At 46.4% G+C, this 20949-nt stretch overlaps 1 protein-coding gene across 13 annotated transcripts in view; it reads right to left on the bottom strand.

The window, feature by feature from the left end:
- Nucleotides 1-20949, bottom strand: part of arvcfb (ARVCF delta catenin family member b) — a 176406-nt gene that overhangs the window by 81997 nt on the left and 73460 nt on the right. Inside the window, exon 1 of one of the 13 annotated variants that reach the window (XM_048242922.1) lies at nt 11839-12281. The exons of the other annotated variants lie outside the window; for them this stretch is intronic. Coding sequence (XP_048098879.1) covers nt 11839-11859 — 21 coding nt within the window. The 5' untranslated portion in view covers nt 11860-12281. Of the gene's footprint in view, nt 1-11838; nt 12282-20949 lie in introns of those variants that run through there. 13 annotated transcript variants of the gene reach the window in all.

Below are 20949 nucleotides of genomic sequence, written 5' to 3' on the forward strand. Positions count from 1 at the left end.
TGGGCCATGCATGGTGGACCATCTTATGGAGGCCCCCTCATCCAGAGGACCTGACTTCTCTCAGTGTAGGCTCCCACTGCCAGGGGGGATTTGAGGCTGACCCGATTCAGCAAGCCAGCACCTTGCAGTAATACTAGCTGCAGCCAACTCTACACAGAGAGTGCATAGGCCCATACATTCAAACACATAAACACTCTCTCACTGTCGTTATCACACAGGTGTTCAACAGGTAGATATGTGCATACATGTTCAGGTGAATATAAACATACACACACACACACACACACACACACACACACACAGACAGACAGAAGATGAAGTTGCAGTGAGGCATGGGGGTTTCTCTGCAGGAGGTTTCCCAAGAGTTTCCACTTAGACACATACATAAAATCAGCTGACCCCGTGTTAATGCTGACACAGTGAAGATGCCCTCCAAGATACTTCAAATTCAAATTCACAGAATTGAAGCATCGCCAAAAGCTTTGCCATGCTGATTGCCCTGAAACACTGAGCATGCTCTGTGCAGGGAGGAGGCTGAAATAATGAGCTTTTCTGCTCGATGGAGAAATATAGAGGCCATGTTTGCCCTGCGCTGAGTGTTCTGAGCGGGGAGCTTGGAAAGGGCTATGGGGCTGTCTGCAGCCGAGGCCTGTACTTCCTCCTCTGCATGTCTGCTTGGGTCTTTGGCCTGGGGATGTGGAGCCAGCCAAGTCTCTCCAGGGCACACAGCGGAAAGCACTAGTGTTGTACTTACAACCGATTCCTGAGGCAAATTACTGCCAAGGCTATGATGAGACACTTCTGTGCTGTAAATAAGAGCCAGAGTCTCTTCCTGTCTGTCTGTCTGTCTGTCTGTCTATCTCTCTCTCTTTATCTCTCTCTATCTCTCTCTATCTCTCTCTATCTCATGAAAAAAGCATGCCTGAGTGGAAGGGTTGAACAGTAGTCCTCATCTCTCTCTCCTCTCCCTCATTCTATGTCATTCTTTGTATTCTTCCCTCTCTGGCCTCCATCACTCTTCCTCTTCTCTGGCCTCCTCCATCTCTCCCCTCTATTTCCCTTTGTTTATTTGTGAGGCATCAGCTCCTCAACTAACTGACTGATGCGCCACCAAAGAGGTGAAGCAGCCCCCAGGAGTTTTGCCTTTGCTGGAATACATTATTCATCATTATTAAGTTTATTGAAATTCAATTCCTGGCGATTCCCTCTTCTAACTTGGCCCTTTTCTCTATCTCTGCTAATCAAAGAGATAAGATCACTTTTATGAGGGGAGAGCCAAGTGTCTGTGAGAGAGGGCACCAAGGTCATTACTGGAAGGTGTAAATAAATAGATTCATCCATGGTGCTCACTTAGATGATGCCCCAAAGGAGCATTAATATTCATTTTCTGCCATTAAACACACATTATTCAGCGTTTTCATGGCTCAAGCAAGCACTTGATGGATTAAAATAAACCACAAAATTTGAAGAGAGAAAGAACCAGAAAAAGACAAGGGAGGGTCATTACAGAATATAACCAAAACATATGCAGAAGATAATGCATCCACTCACGGAGAGAGCGGATCCGATAGCATAACTGTGAACAGAATGAAAAAGCTAGGGCTACAACAATTAATCGATTAATTGTTAAGTTGTCCACAGTTAAATTAATCGGCAACTATTATGGTAATCGGTGAATTGTTTTTTGTCCATTTTTATGGAAAATATTAGCCTGGGTGTTCCCATGTTGCCTTGCGCGCGATTTGATTCACGCTGCTAAGGCAGCCTGGAGACCATGGAGCAAATTTTTGCCTGAGATAGGGGACCAATCACAGAACAAGGGGGAAAGCAAGACAATGATGAGCTATGCACAGACGCATTTGATAGACATCCGTGGCACCCAATAAACGGATCTGGGCATTTTTTTCAAATACGAGAAAATTAACGTTTGGTTCCCAGACTACGTCTCATTGAGAAGTGGTGGCGCTAGCCAGGCTAGGAAAATATCTAAATTCTCTCAATTCATTTTCAGCTTTACTTACTCCTCTATGACAGTAAACTTCACAATTTTTTATTGATCAAACAACTAATGTATCAACAAATGTTGTAGTCTATAAATCAACAGATTAATAGACTATGGATATAATTAAAGTTGCAGCCCTACAAGTGCCCCTCCAACTCTCCCCTTTCAAGGCTAGTATGTTAATGTATGACTCAATGCCAAGCACAAAACGTTACATTCCATAATTTCAAAAACCTTTAACATTACATTTACCGCTAAGAAGTCACAAAACAGATAAATCTGAATCTTTGTATATAATCGTCAAGGTAAAGCACTGCTCAAGCGGAAATTACCTTGATGACACAAATGCAAAGAGAACCCTTAGTGTTAGTGGACAGGCAATGTTTTTCTGTGAGAGCCGCGAGGCAGAGCTGCAGACTTACGGTGCTGTGCTGAGAGGAAAGGACCTTGCCTGGATGGATGGATGGATGGGTAAAGCGAAGACACGGTGCAGTGCAGGCTCCCTTGGGGCTCTCGTGACCACCTAGCCTGTGCTAACTGATGCTAATGCAACACACAGGAGCCCATTCATAGCCTCCAGTAGCAGCCAGACAGAGGGGATGGCCTCAATTAGCTTAAAGTGACCTTTGAGTATTCGTGTGTGTGTGTGTGTGTGTGTGTGTGTGTGTGTGTGTGTGTGTGTGTGTGTGTGTGTGTGTGTGTGTGTGTGTGTGTGTGTGTGTGTGTGCATTAGGATATGTGGGGGGAGGTTGATGGCAGAGCAAAGGGAAGAAAAGGTGAAGTGAAGGTGGAGGATTTGAGGGTGGGGGTGTTGGCTGATTGACAGCAGTGCATTTTCCTCATCTAAGACTCCTAAGTATAGAATATGCGAAACCTGTGATCTTTTAAGACTCCCTTGGGACCCCCTGAGTCGAGGATGTGAGACCTGGTCAAGACACTCACTCCTTCCTTATGGCCTACGCACGCTCAGTGCAGCAGATTGCGGAGGGAGGAGCTGGGGTGAAAAACTGTCTTAATGGATTAGGGCTTTTCTTAACTGTTCCGAGAGGTCTGGATAAACAAACCGTCTTTGGTTTGCTTTGGCAATATTGTGCTCCCACCTCTCTCGCTCTCTCGCTCTCTCGCTCTCTCTCTTCACATTGTGCAAGCATCGGCATTTAGGGGGGGTGGGGTACGGCTGGAAAAATATCACAATCCGGCTGACGAAAGCATGAGCGTGTCAAATGCACTCTAAATCCGGACTAACACCCCATCACCATCCACCCACACAAACACATTTGATTCTTATATCTGGACTGAGGGATACTGATTAAAAAACAACCTAGTATCCAGGTCCTAATAAATAGACTGCTTTGCACAAGAAACTGCTGACATTATGCAGTCACAATTAGTCACAAAGGGCATAGGTTGCATTGTTGCATGTGTTTACCAGAAAAACAGGCAACCAATGACAGCGGACACAGAATAATAGTTATCTAGTTGTGTAAGAGTTAGTTTACATTTCTCGTCGTCTGTATAAAAAGAAAAGTCTCTTTTTCAGTACAGCCATTTCCAAACCACTGACACAGAGTTAATGAACATGTCCCAGATTGCCATAAATCAACAATTGCTTTATTACCATACAGTGACCATTTGTCCATTTGACCATTTGTCAATGGCTGATATAGCTTCTTTGAGAAACACAACTCCATAGAAGCATCAAAGCAGCAGCCTATTTCCAAATTCAACTGCACATAGTGTTTTAGACGAGTCTATGAGAACAGATTTATAGCGCTTGCATTGCGGTCTGAAACCAGTTCATTTGCACAGCTCTGCACAGCGTCCACCCCCCACCCTCCTAATACATGCACGCACGCACGCACGCACGCACGCACGCACGCACGCACACTCCGTCCATCTTTTCTTTTATCCCTCATCCCAGAACTGGGAGGATGAGGCGTGGTGACTGGCACTGGTGACTGTCCAGCCTAAACACAAAGCCTTGCCCTCTCTCAACCCATAGTCCACCAGCTTTGTACTTTGTAACGGCTACGAGTCATCATTCAGTGCAGAGACATCGCTGGAATGTGTCTGTGAAAATCTCCGTGCCAGCTATACGGCCCCGCATCCAATTAAAGGGCATGAGTCACTGTTCACCCCTTTTCAGACGGGCATCCTGGGCACAGCAAGATGGAGCAAGGACTTCAGCCCACTCTCTCTCCCTCCCTCTCTCGCTTTGTCTGCCTGACACCTGTCCCACGGTCCAGGCCTCAACCGACCTGGGAAACAAGCTCCAGCACGGCAACGGCACTCAGCTTCACAGTCAATTAGAGACTGCAAACAAATTAACACGCGAGGCGGGATGGAGCCTTTTTTTTTTTTTTTTTTTTTTTTTCTGCTGAGCGACAACAACCATTTCAGGGTGCACTTCCAGTCGAGGTTCATTAGACAACTCAATAGAGCCTTAAGGAATGTCGCAGAGAGGCACGTCTCTCCCATTGTTGAACGGGGAAGCTCCACTGGGAGAGAGAGTTGGCCCCGTACATAAAAAGGAGCATGAGATGAGAAACAATGCCAGTGTGTGATCTCCACATAACAACACATGACAGCGGCTCGCCAAGCTAGACCGCTCCATTGTTGGATCCGCGGCAGACTATTGTCCGCACTTGAAGTGGATCACCTTCGGGACAAGAAAGAGGAGAAATTCATTTAATATGGAGGTGCCATTTTGAGGTCATTCGACGAACCGCGGACGAACTTTAGCGCCTCGTTAACATGGGACTGGGAGGGAGCGGGCAGAGGGCCGAGGCAGAGGCTAAAGTCGGGGCAGTATGGGGCATTACCGGCCAGGGGTGAGCGGGCTGGGGTGAGAGGAGAAGGTCTGGGGGAAGGGGCGGTTGGCCCGCTGTCTTCTCCCATTACAGGGAAAGCACTGGACTGAACTCTCTCGAAAAAATGCTGGCCCCTAGCCATGGGTAATGAGTGCAGTGGTCAGACATCAGCGCAGGCATGTCCGAAAGCACTTGGCTGGGAGCCGTGCCACAAACAAAACTCGCCCGGTGCCCCAAGCTCAACAGGAAACCAGCGTGGTGTTTCTACAGTTTTTCAGGTTTTTTTTAATGTTGATATAGCAGCCCTGTTGATATATTTGGGGGCTGCATGCAATCAGCAGGTACGGTGAGTAGATAGATGGACAGACTAATGGCGGCTGTGCTGGCTGGGAACTGTTTATATCAACCAAGAACAAATAATGAGTCACTGACAAGAAAGCATCAAGTCTGAAAAGAAAACACCGCAGCAATTATCATTTCTCCTTTCAGCGGGGAAATGAACTAAGCTTGACAGCAGCTTCAGGGTCAGGACCGATACACAAAGCTTTTCCTCAAAATGGACCAAATTGTTCCCCCTATGTTCCAGTGTTCTTGTCTAATTTGAGGACTGAGGCCTGGACGAGAAGCAACTGAGCTGCACTCAAAACCACAGAAATTCAACCCGGCTCAAGAGCCAGAAATGACAGGAGTAAGATAACCTCGTCCACAAGACGTCCAGCGACCAGCAGCTCCTCCCCTGCTAATCTGGCCTGCCACACACGACCATGCTAAGGAGACAGCCCAAGTCATTAATCCCAGCAGTCCATCTTAGACAGATGGCACGACGAAGGGGGATGATGGAGGATCGATTCCCGGCACACACACACCCCCCCCCTTTATCCCATTGCTACACAAGCCGTGGGGTGAGCTAGTTGAGTCACACAATCCGAGCTTGGCAAAGATGCAGACTTAGCAGGCCAGATCCCGTTATCGGCCACTCGTGACTTTCCCTCGGCCACAAAGCTGGTTGTATCCGCTGGTGTTAGAAATAAAGAGAGAGAGAAAGAGAGCGAAAGAAAGAAAGAAAGAAAGAAAGAAAGAAATAGAGAGAGAGAGAGAGGGGCTACTGGAGGTGGGGGCTGGGAAAGGGAGAGATGAGCAAGCAGCCGGCTCTCTCAGTGCACATGGGTGAGGGGGAGCCCCATTTTTTGAGGCTGGGGGCCTCTCGCCCACACTAGCCCCTCTCGCTAAACCCACTCTACACCCCCTCTCCCTCTGGGTCTCTCAACGTCCCCAGCTTCAACTGGGAGGGGGGGATGTGGCTGAGGAGAATGGGAGGGGAGCTGACTTCTATAGATTCTCCATACATAACTCTCAAAGGAGCCCCCCCCCTCCCCTGTCCATCTCCACCACCACCACCCACCATCTCCACCACCACCACCACCACCAATTTCTCTGTCTGAAACTGCAGAGCTACGCAGGGAGCAAGAGGAAGTGCAAGCAGAGACAGAAGATGGAAAAGAGAGGAGGAGGGGGAGGAGGAGGAAGAGGAGGAGGAGGGGAATGCCGGGAGGGAGGAGGGGAGCAGAATGAACTTCCACTTAAGCCTCACATTGATTGTTGTGGTCAGTGGTTGAATAAATGCCTTCCAGCGGATCAAAAAAAAGAAAAGAAAAGAGAAGAAAAAGAAATAGCTCATCTCCAGAGAGAGAGAGTCTATCAGGCCCCAGACAGCCCCCAGGGCCACTGGCGCTGCTTCACTTTCCAGAGCACATCTGCAGCTCTGTGTACACTGTGTACACACTCCCCCCTCAGGATCATAGCAGGCTTCACAGGGCCAGAGTACAGAAATACAGTAGGAGGGGGGAAAGGTACATGTGTTTCAGTGTTGTCCATGGCCACCACATTCCCACATGTAATAATTCCTTCTCTTACCCCTACCCAACCCTCTTAAATGTGGCCTGCTGTTTCCTGCCACTACAGTGGAGCGAAGGGACTGTTTTTTTTCAATGCGACGGGATAATGAAAGTAAGTAAATACACACGCACACACACACGCACACGCACACACACACACACACACACACACACACACACGCACACACACACACACACAAATGCACAGAGAGCCAACAGCCATCTGCCAAAACTCGGCAGCCCAGCGCCATTAATCATCAAGTTCAGGGTCGTGGGGGTCCCCAACCACTCCTGTTACCATGGCGGGGCCTGAAATGTGTCACACACGCACCTTTTCCACTCACCCTGCTGGCTCTAAGCCAAGCACGGTCATTACAATCTCGCCCTCTCACACACACATACACACACACACACACACACACACATTGTCCATCCCAAACACACAGGAGCACACACACTTTCCCTCACAAACTCAATCTCTCTGTCAGCCTTTCTCTCTCTCTCTCCCTCACACACACACACACACACACCCTTGTGGATCTCGTCTTTATCAGCGTCTGCAGTGGAAAGCAGAGATAGAGTAGAGGCTGGTGGTGACTATAAGAAGGGAGATAGGGCAGTCGAGCGCTGCCCAATAATCCCAGCTTGTCACCTGTTATTCGGGCAGGACAAGCTATGGCCATCCCATCAGGTCCATCAGGCCTTGTTGGCTAAAGAGACTGCTGGGCAGAGAAGGGACCAGCAACACCCCATCCCTCTTGTTTACCTCTATTGTTACCGTGCTATCTGGAAAGATCTAAACCAGTCTGGGGTTTTTTGTCCCTTAGTCACGCTCTGTCTGTGTCTCTCACAGCTGAACATATAGTGGGGGCAAACATGGGCAGGGGGTGTGTTTACGGGAAAGCCACCCGAGAGAGAGAGACCGATAGACAGACAGACCGAGAGAGTTTGAGAGACAGAGAGAGGGAAAGAGAGACCCATTTCCACGGAAACGGGATCACGAAGCAGACACACACTGAATAAATAGCAGTGGCGGTGTTCTGTCCTGAGCTCACACCGTAAACATGCTGATGACAGGGACACAGCAAAACCTCACGACTAGCCCTTTACTTTTATCTTATTGATTTTATTTATCAAAAAAGGAGTTATCTGTGGAGAGAGACACAGAGAGACAAACAGACAAAGAACTTTGCAGATTTAAAAAAAAAAAAAAAAAAAAAAAAAATGTACGGTTCCTACTAGCAAGGCAATTCAGGTAAAGTTATTTGACCATCAAATGCTTTTCATGTATTCAGATCAGCCTGTACAGGCAATAAGCTGCCTGACTGATCTTGACAGCCTGAGCTTGAGCTCGAGTGAGAGACGTTCAACAGCACATGCTAGCAAGACATTAATGTTTAACAATTAAGTCATTAATGTTGCAAATCTTCCAGGCTTGATTTCCCAAACACTACAAGGAATGTGCAAGTATCTATCTTTGCTATTGCATAATTCAATGGGTCTTTTGCTTTTCCATTTTTCCCCCCTCATGAATTCCATCTGTGTTAGGAATAGTTTTGCAGGCAGCAGAGTGATATAGTCTTACTGAACATATAGCTCTGCTCCCGGTTTTAGAAGGATGAGAACATGCGGACCCCATATATGCCAAAGTTATCAGAGTAAGTGAAAAGAGAGAAAAAAGATATAGAGAAGAGAGAGAGAGAGAAAAAGAAAGAGAGCTGCCTAACATTCCCACATTCCCTCCTCTCTATGGGAACCGAGATACCTGAGGGCCACTGGTATGCCCTGGACGGGGGGGGGGGGGCTCAGGCTGGGGATGGGTGGGTTGCTTACACAGGAGGCTATGAGGGGTGGGTGGGGTGGGGTGGACTGGGTCAGCTGTTCCTGTAATTCCAGCCCCCATTCCACAGGGGCCTTGCCCCCTCCAGACCTTCTGTCCTGTCGAGGTGCCTGGGTTTACATGGCCGACACCCTGGAGGTCAGAGGTGGGGCGATAAGGGCTAGTGTGGGAGCGGAATGGGACACAGGCACGGCAGGCGTGTTGTAGGGCTGGGGCTGCGTTAACAGCAGCAGCAGCAGCTGTAAGTGGGACATCTGGGAAGAGCCCAGTTCTGCCACACATCCACAACCATCACCCCCATCAAAAGCCAGACAGCGCCAGTCTAGGGTGGACAACAGTCACCCCCCTCGGGCTGGAAGGGTGGTGGTGGATCACCTCCCTACACCACCAGTGACAATGGGGAGGAGGGGAGAGTTCCATGGGTCTGTGCTCTTTCAGGTCACTGATGTTTCGAGCTCAGTTCACAGACACAATCTAACTTCTCATGCTCTACATGTCTTCAAATATTGATCGGCGCCAAATGGTCCCAGTCACATTGTGGACAGAGGGGCTGATACTTGGTGGAGGGGGGGAGTTTGGGGGGGGGGGAGTGGAGGCACAGACAGGGCAGGGCGGGGGGCAGGGGAAATGGAGTAAACACAGAAAGCAGAGTGATCTACAAACACACAGACATACCCCAGAGACCGGGGCCAAACGATGGCTGGACTAGGGCCAACAGTAGCCAGCAGAAGTGCATTTTAAATCACATCAGTATTTTGACACACACACAAACACACACACACACACAGACACACCATACCACACACACACACACACACACAAAGTGAAACATTAGTCATGGTCAAATATGAATGGAACTAGTCTCCTTACGCTAAGCTAGCTCATCTAGTGAAATGGGATGTTCATTTTTAATCTTCTGCGATAATCAGACTGTCTACTTCCACTACAATGGGGCCCACTGCTGAAATAACATAGCCAGACTGGTCCATTTTCACAGCAGGATCTCTTCAGACTGGGAGTGCACCGCCATGCTGTCTGTTTGGGGGAGGCACACATGAGTCAGGTGCAAAGTAAAAATACTGCGTGGTTAAATTTAAACAGAGACACGGGGTCACACCCGTTCCCTCAGAGTAATTGATGGGGCTGTGCTCGCAATCTCCCGTGGATGGAGAGTCCATTTCACACGAGAGCTCCATCGCCGCTGGGAGGAAGACGAGAGCAGCTGATAAACATCTCTCTCATGTCTCCGCTCATAGCTCCCCCCTGAGTCGCGTGTCCGAGGCACGTGGAGTCTGACTGTCCAAAGCTGAGGAAAACAGCCGAGGCTCTGTGGTCACTGTGTGTGAGAGGATGGAATAGGGAACCCCTGAACTGTACGCCTCTTATCTAGTCTCAGAGTAATAAGCTACTGGAAAGCTGTAAACAATGACAAACATGACAAAAACAACCACAGATACCACAGTTACCAACATAACCACAACAAACAATAAGCAGCCAACAATCATAATCAACAACCACTACAACAACACACAACAACCTCAACAAGTAAACACATGCAGCACTCCTCCATAGATGCCCCATAGAGGTCCGCAAAAGGTTGGAGGTGCAGTGGGAGTGCACTGCAAAGCATGTTGGGAATCTTAGCTATTGGAGGTGGTGTGTATGTATGTGTATATGGGGCTGGGGGTAGGGTTAGGAGCGTGAAGTGTGTGTGTGTGTGTGTGTGTGTGTGTGTGTGTGTGTGTGTGTGTGTGTGTGTGTGTGTGTGTGTGTGTGTGTGTGTGTGTGGGGTATCAGGGGGTCACGAGTAGGGCCAACCATCTTTTTGGGCATTACAATGTTGTTATGAAGCAACCCATGGGGTGTCATGTTTAGGGTGCAAGCTACGGGAAACATGCAGGGGCAGTAGCACAGAAGAGGGCACAAAAAGTTTTGGGCAAACAGAAACTGCTGCAATGGGACCGGCTCCAGTTATCAGGTGACCCCCCCCAATCCACCCACCCCTCATGGCCGGACCTTAGACAGCCGTTAGCAGATTATCGGAGGCGAGCGGCTAGCTGTCAGAATGACTCTCCATGCCAAGGTATGTCCAAACGGCTTGGAGCCCTCGTGAGTGAACGGACAGGGAGAGATTAGCGTGCAAGTCCTTCTCAGTGGCAACCTAATGCAATGATCACTTGGCCTCTCCACACACAGATGTGTTTTTCTTTGCGGCGGAGCTGAGAAACTTGGCGAGCCGGGAGACATTTTCACAGTTTGGCGTGACGTCGCTATCCAGCTCCCCCTTTTGTGGAGGGAGGGGGGCCCCTTCAAAGAGACAATGTACCAACACCGTACAGTGTCTGACATGCTTGGAGCAAAGCCCGTACACAAACAACCAACAGACCATCACAATACTCTCACTGTCAACAGTCTCATAGCATACAGCTGAGTGGAGACTATGAGTCTATAGAACTGAGCTGCCCTTTATTTGTGGTGACTACTGATCTTATAAGGATCCAGTTGTGGAGGGAGAGGTGTTGGGTGGGCAGCTGTAAACCCTCTCTCAAGACACTGAAGCCCCCCCCCCCCACACACACACACACATCCAAACCACACGCAGAAACTTTCAACACCATCAATTTTACCCCAGGATGTGCCTGGCGCCCCTTTCCCAATCAGATATTTGGCGGCTACAGCTCATCGGCAGCACTTGATACACATGCCGTCTCTGCCTCGGAATGCTATTGACAGATGTCCCATCTATCAGAGCATAGATAGGCTGAGCTTACGCCAACCAATCCAGAGTGTGTGCGCCTCTTCTGGAGATAGGTATTTATATATGTACAGTATGTATGTATATGTGCATGTGTGTCTGAATATGTGAGTATGTGTGTATGTTTGTAAAGGGACTTAAAAGATCTACTAAATGCTGTCAGCAAAGAAGTTAAAGGCAATTGACTAAGGCTCTGATCTCTGAGAAGCAATGACATACATGTCTCCATAGGATAAACACAGTTACAAGTGGAACTGTGAGCTGTCTCCCTGTCACAGAACAAAAACACGCTGTATGTTAGCCTTTGTATCTGTGCGTTAGGGAGGCAGTGGTGCAGCCTGTCCCTCCTGGACACTAAGTCTCCTGAGGTCGCGAACTGCTCACCATGCATCTGGCATTTAGTGCAAGGACAACATTAAACAACAAAAGACAAAAGAGAGAGAGAGAGAGAGAGAGAGAGAGAGAGAGAGATGAGATGAGAACAGAGAGAGAAGGAGAAGCGAAAACCCCAGAGAAATGAAAGCCACAGCACTAACCTGTTTGACTTCGGCAGGCATTGCAATAATCCCTTTTTGCCGGCCGTCCAGACGAGAGAGAGAAAGAGCGAGACAAACAAATGAGAGCAATTTCCTTCCTTCTCTGAGAGAAAGAGACGAGAGAGGAAAGTTTCCTTTCTTTTCCTTTTCCCCTTTCTCTTTCCTTATTTACTTCAGTTCAGCTACTCCCTGTTGGTGTCCGGGCAGCTTCGGAAAACCTCTCACACAGCCATCCTCTCCCTACAGCGGCTTGCACGCATATACACACTCTCTCTCCCTCGCACTCCCTCTCTCCCTCTCTCTCTCTCTCTCTCTCTCGCTCGCCCGCTAACTCGCCTTCCCCTCTCTCTCCCTCTCCCTCTCTCTCCCTCACACACACACACACACGCTCTAAATCCTCTCAGAAAGGAGAAGGAGACCGCCTCCTCGCTGCTGCTGCTGCTGTTGCTGTTGCTGCTGGTTGCCGGTCGGCTCAACAGAGATGCTGGAGTCTTATGGGGGCTGTGTGTGTGTGTGGGGGAGGGAAAAAAAATCCCCTGACCAGACAGGGCAGCTCTGGACAATCCAAAAGAAGAAGAAGGAGAGAGGAGAGGGAGAAAATAGAGGTCCCTACGTATCTTAAGGTTACCACGGTGAAACAAACACACACACACACACACATGTAGAGGGGAGTGGAAAAAAAGTTAGCCTAGGAGGGAACAAAACCCTTGGGCTTGAGAAAGGGGGGCAAAGAGAGAAGGGGTGATTATATATGAGTGTGTGTGTGTGTGTGTGTGTGTGTGTGTGTGTGTGTGTGTGTGTGTGTGTGTGTGTGTGTGTGTGTGTGTGTGTGTGTGTGTGTGTGTGTGTGTGTGTGTGTGTGTGTGTGTGTGTGTGTGTGAGTGTGTGAGTGTGAGAGAGAGAGTGTGTGTGTGTGTGTGTGTGTGTGTGTGTGTGTGTGTGTGTGAGTGAGTGAGAGAGAGAGAGTGTGAATGCGAGTGTGTGAATAGAAATCCACTGAGCCAGACGGCCGTTGCCCTGTTCTCTGTGTGTAGCTGCTGCAACACTCTTCTCTCTTTTCATCTCCCTCTCTCAAACAAAACTACACACACACACACACACACACAGAGCATCTATGCAAACTAAGTGGCTGGTCAGGGGGAGGGCGCTGACAGACAGACGCAGCTGGAGCACATAGAGCCTCTGAGGCCCCGCCCAGCCGACGTGCCAAAGGAGCACAGCCCCTGAGGAGAGGAGAGGGGGGAGGAGGAGGAGGAGGAGGAGGAGGGAGAGGAAGAGGGCACCCCCTTATCCCCCCCTCCTCTCCTCTTCTCTTCACTCCTCTCCTCTCCTCTCTCCCATCCCTTCTTTTTTTACACTCATTCCATTCTTCCCCCTGCTCTCTCTCCCTCACTCATATCCTTTTGTCCTGTTGTCTTTCCAGCCTGCTTTCAATGGGGGTCACACAAAACAGTGGGGAAAGGCGGAGACAGAAAAAAAAAAAAAACTCAGACATTATGCAGCAACCAACAGTGAGAAAGAATTTTAATCTAATAAAAGGGGATATATTTCCGAGCCTGCAAGGACATGGAAAAAGAGTCCATTGCAGGGCCCCACTCTTCTGGGTTTTTTTTTTCAGAGCTGAGAGAGCGACAGGCTCCTACGTCTCTTCCTGGTTCTCTACTATGCAAAGCAGATAAAAATAACCCTTAAGGAGAAGGGGGAGTGTTCTGCACGGAGTCGGTGGCATAATAAACTACATCAAACGCGTTTCCATAGTTTCTTAAGTGTTTGCCTTCTCTGCTCTCTCTGTTCTCTCTCTCTCTCTCTCCCTCTCTCTTTCACTCTCTCTCTCTGTAGTCAACAACATCCCCGTGGACCAACGTTCTCCTCTCAGCTTCAAACACCAATATGAACCCCACACTCCAAAGCGGCCCTGTATTCTATCTTCAAAAAACCACACGCCTGCGTCAAATGATTTATTCTGATGTTTTTTCCCCCCCTTCGCTTTAATGTTGCACTTGAATTGGACAACATTACACTGTATTACAGAGCCATCATTTGTTTTGAAAAATCACCCACAAAATGCTAGCGGTAATCATAGCTTCTTAAGTTCCTGGGCGTCAAGACGTGGCTATGGAACAGATGGTGGAAAGGTTAATGCAGAGCATAACAGAGCATGCTGTGGTCGGACAGTCAGACACCTCAAATGAGCCTGGAGCCTCATCTGCTAGACTCATGTTCTTCACAAAAGGGGAAAAGGCTAAACAAGATGGCAGAACGAGAGGAAGAGGCAAGAGAAAGAGAGATGGAAATGTGTACTGCAGAAGATGCACGTGTGATGCTTTAACAAGGTCGAGCGAGAGAGAGAGAGAGAGAGAGAGAGAGAGAGAGAGAGAGAGAGAGAGAGAGAGAGAGAGGGGAGAACCGGTGCTGGAAACTGGAGCATAATTAGCTTTCATCATTTTGAAAAGTGCTTTGTTGGAAAAAGTGGCCATTCAGCAAAGTGGGAGATAATAACTGTGTATTAATTAGGTTCACACTTCTTACTGTACATTCACTGCTTTCTGTTCAGGTTACACAAGAGTTTTTTAGCTTTGCTTTTCCTGTAAATATATCTCTAGAGAGAGTTTTCTTTGGCCATGATGGCTGGTTGAGTAACCATTTCTTTTTGTGCTGTTTACTATTAATCCACACTGGGCATCAGCCTGTGTTATGGCCTTAGGCACACACTGTAGAGTGTAGTATTTCACCTTAGTGCCTGCTGTGGAAGAGTTTTGTCAGAGAATTCTCTTTCTCCTGTCTCATTTTCCATCTCCTTCACCTGCTTGCTCAACACCCTCTAGCTGTTATGACAGGCGGACAGACAGAAGGAAAAGCCCAAAAGACCGACCGACAGCAAGAGATGGACTGGACTGGAGTTAATATCGGACTTCTCCCCTTCGTATTATTTAGGACGCACCGCGCTCGCCTGCGGTTTCCTGAGAACGAACCACTGCAAACAATGGGCTTTCTGTTCTGTGAATTCTGTGAGACAGCATTTCTTCCCCGACTGGCTAGTCACTCAGTCCAAACACATGGCAGATTGTTAACAGCAGGTGCAATACAATTCAACTTATTCACACCAAATGTCAGTAAAAAAAAGAACTATGACGGTAATGAGAGAAACCACAGCATCAGTGTTCATGAAATCCTCATACTTCAACTGAATTTCTGGAATCCAGATTCATGGGCACTGGTGCCTTCAACAGCAATCCATCTTCTGAGTCGGCCCACTAAACGTCAGGTTAAGATCATCTGTACCCAAACACGCAAAGCCCCAGTCATCAACATGCCAAACATCAGACGCAAACAAAAGTCAGATGCATTTCTACTCAGGAATGCAGGAATGTCCTGTAAGCCTAAGTAAAGCCCGATGCCTAGAATGGGCCAATGACGTTCCTAATTCCCTCCTCACAAAGACCTCTACCCGCATGGCTGCGCTCAGTGAAAAAAGAAAAAGACAAAGAGACCAAAGAAAAACACAAGACCTTGGAGATGTGAAGTGTCACGCTGTAATGATTGTTTCACACCATCGCTGGGAGAGAGGCTGAACTGCCCACAAGTTGCCTCCTCCAAAAGGTTCTAAAATTGATTCATGGCGGTTCTTCTGTTTGGTCGTCATTTGTAAGCCATTTACACGGTTGTAATTCACGTGGTAAAATACGACGTTTCGTGTACGCTTCATGCACGCACACTGTAAAAACGCAAAGGCCTTTGAAGTGGGTGAAACACCTCCTTTCAACTGCGCAGGACGTCTGCCCTCCCAAATGGTTTGAATTTGAGGATTTAATCCCAACAGGTCAACCTCCAGACTTGTTTGGCCATAGCCGTACAGAAGGAGTTAGAGAGGTCACATTCTTGGAGTGGCACTGGGGTCACCTGAAGCTGGGACCCTTATATTAAACACATGGTGTCCACACCACCACCCAGTCTGGTCAGGGCGCAGTCTGTTTAGGCTATCACCCCAATGTTGTTGTTCACTGATAGTTAATTGTGTCCAGGCGAGCGCACCGTGCCAAAGCCAACTCGAGCATTCTGCCACACTGACAACAACATGACTGCCATACCACTCACAGCCAGTAAACAGATCAAAGCCTGCAGACTCACTCACACAGGGCAACAATTGACAGACATATTCTTTAGTCATAAGACAGAAGGACCAGATGTACTGCAACGTAAACTGGCTGCAATAACTTTTATTGTGACTTTTGATTATTGCCATCATTTTTTGATTATTAGTCCTTTAAATTGGGTAATCGATACAATAAATGTCTAATTAGAGAAAATACATATCAACAGATTTCAAAAGATTTCCGGCTAAGGCCTGAACTTCCTTTAGTACAGTTTACATTAGTACAGTTCAAGTCTGTGAACTACACTGCAGTAATGCAAGCGCATTGGTATTTTAGTTCATGTATGGTTAGTCTTCCCAAGAGACTGCATGGTGTTTTTGTAAGAGAGAATGCTCTTTTTACCTACAGTACCCTTAACAGCATGCTAAACAAAAACCAAGTGGCCTTTGTGAACCTTTTGGATATTTTTGTGTAATGGCGAGATCAGACTAGTTTAGCATAGTATAATTAAAGCACAGTTTTATCACAGAAACAATGTGAGCATATTATAAGGATTGTGTGCATATTCTAAGGAGATGTAATGAGCTTGCGATACAATAGAGTAATAATCTGGACAGTGCTTTTGGATTTGGTTTCATAAACTTATGTTGGTGTAACGTCATCCCTGGTGCCCATAATAAAAATGATTTGTATTATTTTGGATTATGCCAGACCATCGTCTGCCTGATTTCTGATTGGACCAGAGGGAATAAATAAAGTATTTGATCAAAATAATCCAACGCTGCGGTTCAACATGACGTGTGCGACTTGTATCGTCTTTGTATAAGAGGCTTACTGACACCCAGCATATTTGACACTTGACCTTAACTGCTAATGATAAAGACAATTGCTATCGTCCAAGACCTACAAGAGGGGGAGAAGGGGTCACATTCCCACAGTGACATGGAGGTCTTGTAAAGCCGGGATCCTTCTATCAAACACATGCATCTGAACAGCCACACTGTCTCACAGGCTGTTCAGCCCATCACCAGAGCCTTTATTACCGTCCACTGACAGTTAACTGTGTCCAGGCCAAACACATGCTGCCAAAAACTGATTCAGGCATTCTGCAACGCGAGCATTGTGTCAGGAACAAGAGCAGGAGAGCGAAAGCGAGACGAGACTCCCGCTCTTGAGCACGGAGGTGGCTTTTCAGAAACTCTTTCGGAGATTTTAGCGAGTTTAATGGTTTAATGGATTGTGATCAAATGGCTGCGAGGGGCACAGGCACGGCAGATCCAACTCCGAGCCCCGCGCTGATTCCATAGATGGAGGCCTAAGCGGCCCCCGCAGAATATAAATAGCGTCGTGCCACAAAAGCCATTTCTCTCTTTCTTTGCTCCTCGCCACCACGCTGAATGCGGAGGAATGTGTCCATCTCTAACCTTGAGGACAAGAATTCCTGTCGTCCAGCGTTAGCCATGCAGCGAGTTGGAACGGGGCGGCGCCTTAACCCCCTCACCGGCCCGGTCTGGGCATTATTTATGAGTCCACTCCCATTCAGTAAACGCTGGGCGCTGGGCGACGGCCAGAACAGTCTCACAGCAACAACTCATGGACCCAAATTATTCCGGATTAAGAGAGGTTGTCAAAACAGATCTACATGCAAAGCACTGAAACACATTGTCAACAAGTGGCACTAGACTAGAAGCTATCAAAGTCAAATGTAGGATGTTTTTTTTCCTATCAGTGTGTACATTCCTAAAGAATACTAATTACAGTGTAGTGTATCACAGTTACCATACAACTCACTCACAATTAACTCGAAAAGGACCTAGGCTACTTGATTGAAGTCGACCGTTCGTCTCTCACCACCGTCAGAGAGCAGCTGAAGTTATGAGAACACGTCTTTCTGATAAGAAGGAATGTAGGCTCCTATGTCTAATGCGCAAGCGTGAAAAGGTCTGTTTGTGATAGCCTATTATAGCTAAGTGGCAGAGGTGGAAAATGCTTGAAATACATTTACTCTCGTTACTGTATTGAGTAGTTTTCTGTGTATTTTGTATTTTTAAGTAGTTTATAAAATGGGGTATTTTAAATTTTGCTGGATTACTTTTTTGGTGAAGTATTGTACCCTTACATCAAAAATCCCATCCGTTACTTGAGTAAAAAAAGTTAAAACTACTTGAAAACAGAAAACAGAAAAAAATGGCCCTAAACCACTAGCCTAGTGATAATGATCAGCATGTAGCCTACAACAGGACATGAATCAAGCGGACGCCATGCAGTCTTTCTGAAAGTGATGGAGATGGAGCTGGATCACGAGATGCATCAGATTAGCCTAACCTATGAAAGTGTATTTTCGGCTTTTTCCAATGGGTTGTCTCAGTTCGTTTAGCACCAATGATTGCGGAGATATTCAAGCAAACACCATTGGATTTAGTGTTTGGCGTTTGTGCTCACCTTTCTTTGGAAAGAAGTTTATTAGCAGTTGTTTCCCCTCATTTGGATGTCTCTCTTTTTCCCTGTTTTGGCCTTTGTTTTAGTAACCTGACTTGGCTTTCTTGGGAAAGACATTGCACCAACAGCACACAACAATTAGCGGTCCACTACTAGCGATGCTCAACTAAATAAACAAAAGATAGACTACCTTATGAATGGTGCATACGGACTAAACCATTTAGCTCTTTAGCAAAGGGAGAGTGAGAGTGACCTTAGACAGTTTCACTATGTTTTTTGTATACAAAATCCAGTCAGTCAAACTTTACATTTCGTCTGACATTCATTTTACATTTAATTTGGGAGTTAAAATATTCAGGTAAAATAAATATATGAATTTGGAAATAAGTATTGAGCGCTTAATTTTTTTTTTTTCAGTAATTAGCCTAAACTTCCAGTGAGTCTATTCGAAATTTTCACCACTCATTATATTAACACACATATAAAAATCCAAACATAAGAGTTTTGTGTATTAAAGTGGAATGACACAGGAAAAAGTATTGAATGTGCCTACTGAAATTTCTTCAATACTTTGTGGAAAAGCCTTTGTTTGTAAAGACAGCTTCAAGACATTTCCTGTATGACAAAGCGTGTTAATCAGCAGTATCAGGTGTGATTTTGGTCCATTGTTCTAAACAGATTCAGGGGTCCCTCTTGTGAATCCTGATCTTGGATTTCAAGATTACTTCAGAACTGTTTAATTGAATTTAATTGAATCGGCTGCCTTCAAGTCTTTCTGGAGCTTTCTCCGAGTGGTCCTTGGCTCTTGGAATTGACTGACTCCCTGGTCAAAATATTGCGAGGAGATCCTGTGCGGTTGATGATGCAGTGATGTTTCTTCCACTTGGAGATAATGGCTCCCATGCTGCTTACTGGAAGATTGTGAAGTTTGAAATGCATCTGTAACCAGTTTTATTGATATGTTTGCAACAATAAGGTTGCAAAAGGTCTTAGGAAACTTTTGCTTTTATCCATCATGAAATGTTTCTTGTGTGACACCTTGGTAATGAAAAACCTTTTTATAGCCCATCAATATGTAAGCTACTAACCAAGCTTATATTAATTGCGCCAGATAGAAAGGATAACTACTCTAACTAACCATTACAGATTCCAGCTTCGTTCCTTCCCTTTCCTTGCCTTAGTGCTTTTTCTTGGCGTGTTCAATACTTTTCCCTGTGTTATTCCACTTCATTACACATGACTCTACTTATGGAGTTGTTTGGATTTTTATGTGTGGATTACCTGAGTTATTACTAATGCCTGATGAAAATGTTGTGCCCCTGTATTCCACTTTTCAAGGGCCCTCTCCTCTATTGGGGCCCTATACTTCCCCTTTCCCCTAGTTTGACACCCTTTAATCTGCTGAACCTTCTGCTCATTTCCAAATATAAAAAAAACTCTCTGCAACTCAACATTGGCCTGCCTGCCTCAGCTGCCTGTGAGGGGGCTTTTTCAGTTAATGCTGGATTACTGTTCACTGCAAAAGCGACCCAAGGATGAGTGCAACTAACTTTGAAAATCAACTACTGCTCAAACTTAAAGAACTTAAAGGAGGTGATTTTTCACATAGATCTCCATTTCTCAACATCCTTATCAGGCAAAATTACCTCCACTTTCGACCATATTGCAACACTTTTTTGGGCACTTATGGGTGCATCTATTTCGGCAGAAATGCGTGTGCGTAAGGCTTCCGACACCAATCTTGCTCCACTTGGCGAGATCACAACAGATGATTGTACGATGTCTTCACAGCACACCACATGATTGGCTCAATGTATTTTACAACACACCACATGATTGGCTCAGCGTATTCACATGTCAGCGTTTTGCAGCGGAAGGGGGGTTGTGATGTGTAGACAACTAGGCGTTACAAACTAACCCCATGCATTACTATGGATTTTTTTTTGAGTGCTGTGTCTCCTCATTAGAAAGTCTCTGAGTAAAACTGGTTGTTCTGGTACCCCAAAAAAAAAACTAAGTAACTTTTACTTAAAGTACATTTTAAATGAACTACTTTTTACTTTTACTTGAGTACATTTTCAGATCGGTATTGGTACTTTTACTTGAGTACAATATTTTCATACTTTTTCCACCTCTGCTAAGTGGACAGAATTTAGGCTATCACATTATATGCCAACATATGCTCATATTTCCTTTAACTATCAGAAAGTTTAAACAGGCCTAGACTGTGTTAGCCTAACTTTCCCATGCAAACATTACATGTAGCCCTAAGCTAGCGTTACAAGTCTAGGCTACAATTAGCGTTAAGACCATACACCTTGTAGCACATTGGTTTACTCTATTGCATTACTTACGTTTTAATAATTTGTCGTTGAATGTTGATGGAGGCTCATCTTTGGAAATCAGCTCTCTGGATAAATTGTCAGCGAACAAGAGTTCTCAGAGTTGGCGACACGGACATGTAAATCAATCAGCAGAAAGAACCTCATCACAACAGTAGGCTAAATCGCAACAAACTTTTTTTCCCCATATTTAAATTCATTTGGTAATCATGAATTGGTTTCTTTTATTTGATGTA

The sequence above is a fragment of the Alosa alosa genome, chromosome 5, assembly GCF_017589495.1.
Source record: "Alosa alosa isolate M-15738 ecotype Scorff River chromosome 5, AALO_Geno_1.1, whole genome shotgun sequence".
NCBI classification, from domain to species: Eukaryota; Metazoa; Chordata; class Actinopteri; order Clupeiformes; family Clupeidae; genus Alosa; species Alosa alosa.